Source organism: Microcaecilia unicolor, chromosome 3 (assembly GCF_901765095.1).
Source record: "Microcaecilia unicolor chromosome 3, aMicUni1.1, whole genome shotgun sequence".
In the NCBI taxonomy this organism is placed as follows: Eukaryota; Metazoa; Chordata; class Amphibia; order Gymnophiona; family Siphonopidae; genus Microcaecilia; species Microcaecilia unicolor.
In genome coordinates, this window is record NC_044033.1 from 242,634,576 (window position 1) to 242,641,996 (window position 7,421).

General features: G+C 41.5%; 1 protein-coding gene across 1 annotated transcript in view; it reads right to left on the bottom strand.

Moving 5' to 3' along the window:
- LOC115464528 overlaps nt 1-6,002 on the bottom strand; it is a 61,845-nt gene extending 55,843 nt beyond the window's left edge. Inside the window, exon 1 of the mRNA XM_030194895.1 lies at nt 5,753-6,002. Coding sequence (XP_030050755.1) covers nt 5,753-5,776 — 24 coding nt within the window. The 5' untranslated portion in view covers nt 5,777-6,002. The remainder of the gene's footprint in view (nt 1-5,752) is intronic.
- Between the last annotated feature and the right edge of the window lie 1,419 nt (nt 6,003-7,421).

Consider the following 7,421-nt stretch of genomic DNA (forward strand, 5'->3'; position numbering starts at 1 on the left):
GTGAGTGCCGTTTCTGTCAAGTGTAGAGGGCGAAAACCGGATTGAAGCGGATCGAGGATGGCATGAGAGGAAAGAAAATTAAGGCAGCGGCTATGAACGGCGTTCAAGTATCTTGGAGAGGAAGGGTAGGAGGGAGATGGGGCGGTAGTTGGAAGGACAGGTAGGGTCTAGTGATGGTTTTTTGAGAAGTGGTGTGACTACAGCATGCTTGAAGGTGTCAGGGACAATTGCAGTGGAGAGAGAGAGGTTGAGGATATGACAGATGGGGAGGGGTGACAGTAGGAGAGATGGTGTTTAGTAAGTTGGTGGGGACTGGATCAGAGGAACAGGTAATGCATTTCGAGGAAGAAAGAAGGTGGGCGGTTTCCTCCTCGGTGATATCAAGAAAAGAGGAGAAGGAGGCCTGGGTTGGTTGGTTGAGGGAGTGGGTTAAAGGGTGAAGAGGAGGAGGTGGCTTGGTAGTGAATTCGAGGTTGATCTCAGCCAAATCTCAAAAAAATTCAAACAATCCAAAATATGGCCATTAAACTCATCTGCTATGCACGTAAGTTTGATAGTATTTCCCCTCTATTTCAGAAATTTCATTGGCTTCCCATGGAACAACATATTAAATATAAACTTTTTCTCTTACTTTCAAAACACTTAGATTTGGATTTCCTGATTTATTTGGGATCTTTAACTACCTCTCACTCTCCAGCCAGACTTTTACGTTCATTAAACAATCACTGTCTTATTCTCCCTGGTCCCAAAACTGTACAACTCGAGTTCACACATCACCATGCCTTTTTCTTCACAGCCCCTTGCTATTGGAATTCTTTACCCTTACCTTTGCATTCTGAACTTTCTTTCAAAAAGTTTAAAATATCCTTAAAATTTGGGCTTTTTATAGAGGCTTGAATCATCACCCTCCCTCTTTTCATTTTCCCTTTAAATGTCCTCCTCTTTGTCCATCCTTACAGTTATACCCTGTTTGTTTGTTTGTCGGTTGCTTGTCTCACTTTCCTATTTAACAATTATAGTTCTTTTCTTTCTTGTACTTGTATTTTAACTTCACTGGCGAAAGAAGGGAATACACCAAATCCAAGAACACATATCATACACATCAAGAGGGCATGTAGACGCGAAAACATTCTGGCAACTGATATACAACAATGAATGGACAGCACAAACAGAATCCACAAACTACCTCCTGGAATGGGATAAAAGATGTAAATGCATACTAGATGAAATAGCACCCTTACGAACAAGAGCATCACGCAAACACAGCTCGATACCATGGTTCAACCATGAACTGAAAAAGCTAAAAACACAAGCTTGGCTAACTCGAACGAGCATGGAAAAAAACAAAAGACAAACACTCTCTCAACACATGGAAACAATCACAAAGAAAATACGCAATAAGACAGACCAAAAGATCATATTACAAAACTAAAATAGGAACAGATTACAAAGACACAAAGAAATTATATCAACTCGTGAACAAGCTCCCAGATACCAACCTGGTCACTGTATCGAACACAAGACACCCCATCTGCAGACAAACTTGCTAAGTATTTCAACAAAAAAATTGTAAACCTATGCAACACGCTACCACAAGGCAACACTGACATCGAAAACTTCCTAAACGAGCTGGACCCAACCATTAGAGAACACCCGGCTGACCGCACCTGGCTAAACTTCTCCTTCCTTACCGTCGATACTGTAGCACTGGCGCTCAGGAGGTTCGCCAACACTCACTGTAAACTAGACACCTGCCCCAACAACCTAATGAAATCTGCCCCTGACCGCTTCATAGCAGATCTCACATCCCACCTAAACTACATGCTTCAGCAAGGTCTCTTTACGAAGGAAAAGGGCAATATTCTACTCACCCCAATACCAAAAAACACCACGAAAAAAGCAAATGAAATCACCAACTACCGTCCAGTTGGATGGAAAGCATGGTAGCCAAACAACTAACAGAATATATAAATAAATTCTCAATACTACATGAATCACAATCTGGTTTTCGCCCGTTACACAGCACAGAAACAGTACTACTCACCCTCCTAGCCAAATTCAAGCAGGAAATAGCAATAGGCAACAACATCCTCCTCCTCCAATGCGGCATGTCTAGTGCATTCGACATGGTAAACCATAACATATTAATAAGATTACTCGACAAATTCGAGATTGCTGGCAACATACTCAGTTGGATCAAGGGCTTCCTTACCACAAGAGCATATCAAGAAAAGTCAAAAACAAACATTTCATTACCATGGAAAGCAGACTGCGGAGTACTACTAACATATACATAGTAACATAGTAGATGACGGCAGAAAAAGACCTGCACGGTCCATCCAGTCTGCCCAACAAGACAAACTCATATATGCTACTTTTTGTGTATACCTTACCTTGATTTGTACCTGTCCTTTTCAGGGTACAGACCGTATAAGTCTGCCCAGCACTATCCCTGCCTCCCAACCACCAGCCCCGCCTCCCACCACCGGTTCTGGCACAGACCGTATAAGTCTGCCCAGCACCATCTCCACCTCCCAACCACCAGTCCCGCCTCCCACCACCGGCTCTGGCACAGACCGTATAAGTCTGCCCAGCACCATCCCCGCCTCCCGCCACTGGCTCTGCCACCCAATCTCGGCTAAGCTCCTTAGGATCCATTCCTTCTGAACAGCTACTACTACTACTTATCATTTCTAAAGCGCTACTAGACGTATGCAGCGCTGTACACTTGAACATGAAGAGATAGTCCCTGCTCAACAGAGCTTACAATCTAGTTAGGACAAACAGGACAAACAAGAGATAAGGGAATATTAAAGTGAGGATGATAAATTAAAGGTACTGAACAAGTGAGTAAGAGTTAGGAGTTAAAAGGAGTACCACAAGGATCACCACTATCGCCAATCCTCTTCAACCTAATGATGACCCCACTAGCCAAGAACTTATCCAGCCAAGGCCTTAACCCTTTCATCTATGCAGATTATGTCACTATATACATTCCTTACAGATCTACACTGACAGAAATTACTAACATAATCAAGATCAGCTTGAATACCATGGATTCTTGGGCAAATGCATTTCAACTAAAACTCAACAAAGAAAAAACCCAATGTCTCATCCTTTCATCCCAACACACCACGGACAATCCCACAACTATTAACACCCCAGACCACACTCTACCTGTCTCAGACAGCCTGATAATCCTCGGCGTTATATTGGACCACAACATAACACTTGAGAGCCAAGCAAAATTCACAACAAAGAAAATGTTCTACTCAATGTGGAAACTCAAACACGTGAAACAATTCTTCCCGAGGGAAACATTTTGCAACCTGATACAATCAATGGTACTAAGCCATGCAGACTATTGCAATGGAATTTATGTGGGATGCAAAGAGCAAACCCTAAAGAAACTTCAGACCACTCAAAACAAGGCAGCAAGACTCATCTTCGGAAAAACAAGATTTGAAAGCGCAAAACCCCTCTGCGAAAAACTACACTGGCTCCCAATCAAAGAGCGCATTACCTTCAAAATCTACACTATGGTTCACAAAATTATCTAAGGTGAAGAACCGGGATGCATGACAGAACTGATCAACCTACCAACAAGAAACGCATCCGAATCAACGTGAATGTACCTAAATCTCCACTACCCAAGCTGCAAAGGACTCAAATACAAATCAACTTACGCATCCAGTTTTTCATACATCAGCACACAACTGTGGAACGCACTACCAAAAAACCTGAAAACCACATATGACCACTTACACTTCAGAAAATCACTTAAGACCCACCTGTTTAAAAAGGCATACCCCACTGGCCCAACATAAACGCCTGATATCAGCGACACAACAACACCAAAGTTCGTAACGCCCATCACACAACCCTCTTTATGTGGTCCTACAACATGAACCTTATCCTTCCACAACATCACCCTTGTATTTGTTTACTCCGGAGTTTGCAAACAGCTCTCCGGCACTATGTAAGCCACATTGAGCCTACAAAAAGGTGGGGAAATGTGGAATACAAATGTAACAAATAAATAAAATAAATAAACTTGTAAACCGCCCAGTTCTGTTAGTCAGCTTGGCTGGTATAGTAAGTTTTAATAAACAAACATGGCATGATGTCACAAAACTGAAGTTGGTTTCCCCCAGCAGCTGCTATATTGGCACACCCAAAACAATGCAAGGAGGCTATTAGCGCTGTATCCAGTTTGTCATTGTTCATTGTTATTTTATCTCAGTTATATTTAGAAACATGCCAGATAGAACTTACCAAAGATCTGGGCTTTGTATCCCACTATAAACCATAAAATTCTACTGCTTTGTTATTCTCTTATCCGCCATTCCTCTCCCTATCTGTCACCCACCCAGCTCTCCCTGTTTCTCACCTAACCTACCCCATCCACTTCCTGTGAGACTGCATTGGAATACTTTTGTGTTTCACTTACATATACTGTTATTTATCAACATTTACTTATTTCAGATCTGAAGAATATGGGTTACCTTCAAAAGCTAATCAAAAAATGTATTAAGAGAGTCAACTTAAAATGTACTTTTTAAAGATAGCATTTAATTTAATAGATTAATGAGAGCTGATCATCGCAAGATATGTCTGGTTAGAGCCATGATTTCCCTTTTTCATCTTGCAGCACACTTACACGGCGCAAAAATTGTCAAGGCACACCACTAGAATCTAACCCATATCCACCCATCCCCGCTAAGATCCATTCCATCCTCACAAGTAATCTCCTCCATGCCCACCTGTACTTGTAACCCTCAGCACCAATATACCTACTACTGGGAAACTGGAACAAGATGGATTGTTACATATTCCTACACAGACACCATATGCCAGCAGAATCATTTACCTCAGTTGCAGATGCAGAACATAACTCTCACCTCATATAAAACAAGGAACTGCAAAAAAAAAAACATGCAGACAAAACTAAAAGTAGAGATACGAACTCTACATGTCGTGCAATACGAAAGAAATGCATGAATTCCGCATGTTTGCGCATAATCTGTGCTCTGAGGCTGGATGGCTGGCCTCCCCGCTGCCCCCCCCCCCCCCCGAGCATCGGTGGGGCCTCCCCTGCCCATGGCGCAGGCAGGCAGGCTGGCTGACTCCTCCACCGCCCTCCCAGGCCTACCTGGTGGTCTAGTGGCCTCTTTGGGGGCAGGAATGCGCATGTTGTGATGTCTTGTTCTCAGTTCAGTCTTCTGATTGAGTGCTATATTTTACTATCTTTTCTAATTTTCAGTGTTTTAAGTTTATTGTAAACAGCTTTGATCTTGTTATTAAATGTTTTAATAAACATTAAATTAGACGAATGCTTCACTCCAACACAGACAAATAAGGAAAGAGAAGAGAAAGCTGAAAGAGCTGCACTTTGTTATTTTGTTTAACTAAGTATATTAAATAAACATAAACTAGACCTACTGCTTCATTCCAACACAGACAAGTAAGGAAAAGGGGCCTTGATATACTGCCTTTCCAGGTTTTTGCAACTACATTCAAAGCAGTTCACATATATTCAGGTACTTATTTTTGTAACAGGGGCAATGGAGGGTTAAGTGACTTGGACAGTGTGCTGCAGTGGGAATCAAACTCAGTTCCCCAGGATCAAAGTCAAAGTCCACTGCACGAACCACTAGGCTACTCCAGAGCAAGCTGAAAAAGCTGTGCACAGAAATGTTTTCCTTTTAGTGCTGGAACCCTGTGTACAAGAGGAGAGAGAATAATTTCTTACCTGATCAGAAACCAGAATAGACATTTCTCTGCTGTTTTCCCTCTGAATTCTGTTGTTGTTGCTGCTGCGATGGATTCGGGCTGTAGATTTCCCTTTTCCTGGAGCAAGAGGAGGTTGAACTGATTCCAGGTCTCAGATAAATTCCCTCCTCTCTCCCCCTGCAGATCTGAGACTGGGTCTTGCAGGGATTTCCAGACCTCAGAGAGGGAAAGTTTCTGCTTTCGTGTGAGTCTTTCCCCTCTTTGCAGCTCTCTGCGACACACAAGAGAAAGAAACAAAGCAACAGAGCATGCTCAGAGCTTCTCTAAGCAAGAAGGTTTAATAGAGACAGGAGTAGAAGAAGTGAGCCTACTGTAAGCAAGGAAGCCAAGCTGGTTAATCTCAGTTTCCGCTTCCCCATGCAGTCCTCATTGCCATACACTCAAAACAAAGCAAGCAAACCTATTATCCTGTTTCCTGATGAGTTCATCTTAACTGTAGTTGTAATCTGTATTGGGAAGCCTGATGTTGTAAAGATGATGGAATATATTGAAATTAAATGGAAGTAGAATTAAACTTTCCTTTCATTGGGGCACATAATCTGTTTTGTAGAAGTTTACCTTTTAGATACACAAATGGACTATTCTGTTTTGAACATGTTTCAGGGGCAAGTGATTTTTATAAGTCAAAATAAAAAATTAAATATTTGGTTTCATGTAGATAGATTTCTTTTGTTAAACATATATGGCCTATATACATGGTTGATAGTTTTTTGGGTTCAAAGATGCATATATTTCCTGACACATCAAGGGAATCACAGACTGGGAGGTGTGAGGTCTTGGCTTTTAAGCCAGGAATCATTGCCCTAGGTGGGACCTTCCTAGTGTGATTCCCTTGTAAGTGTTTTATTTCCTTATTACTTATTTGTTTGAACCTAAGAAATTATAAGAGTTTGTGGAAACAGATGAAGAATCCTCTGCAGCAACTTCCTTCAGTTACCACTGTACCGGCTGCAATAACCGATTAACCTTCCTCCCTCAGAAAATGTGAAGTGTAAGATTAACCATTTTGAGTTTTTCTTATTTTCTTTAAGATTGTTTTCCTGATCTTGGATCTTCCAATTGTGGACAATTATGTAAATATATATTGTTGAGAGAAAATGTTTTCCTTACATTTATGTGATAAATGTGAATGTAATTAAGTAAAATGATAAATAAATAAATAAAATAAAATAAAACAAAACGTATATGGCCTATAAGTCCCTAATGCAGTCCATTGGTTTTCTTATATTTTGTTCTTGTGATGACCACTGTGCCCAGTGCATTTTTCTAGCAAAAAAGGTGTCGGTACTCAAATGCCAGGCCATTCTTCAGGGGTGGGGTGATCACTGAGGGACCCAGCCATCCCACAATAGCCAGGCCCCCTGCAACCAGTCACAGAATCCATGACAAGGCAGAATTGGTGTGTAGAGCCTGAGTTCTTTCATTAAAACTTTCATGGGTCAATTTTAGCAGACAATGGAAAAGGTGCCGGTACTCAGTACCCCCGAGTACCCCCTCAAAAAAAGCCCTGACTGTGCCATAACTTAAAACTCTGGTCGATAATAAAAGGAACTCATTTGTGAACACTATCCACCCTAAAATGTTGTTTTCTGGCTGTACATGAAGAATTGTGATATTGAATAAATAAG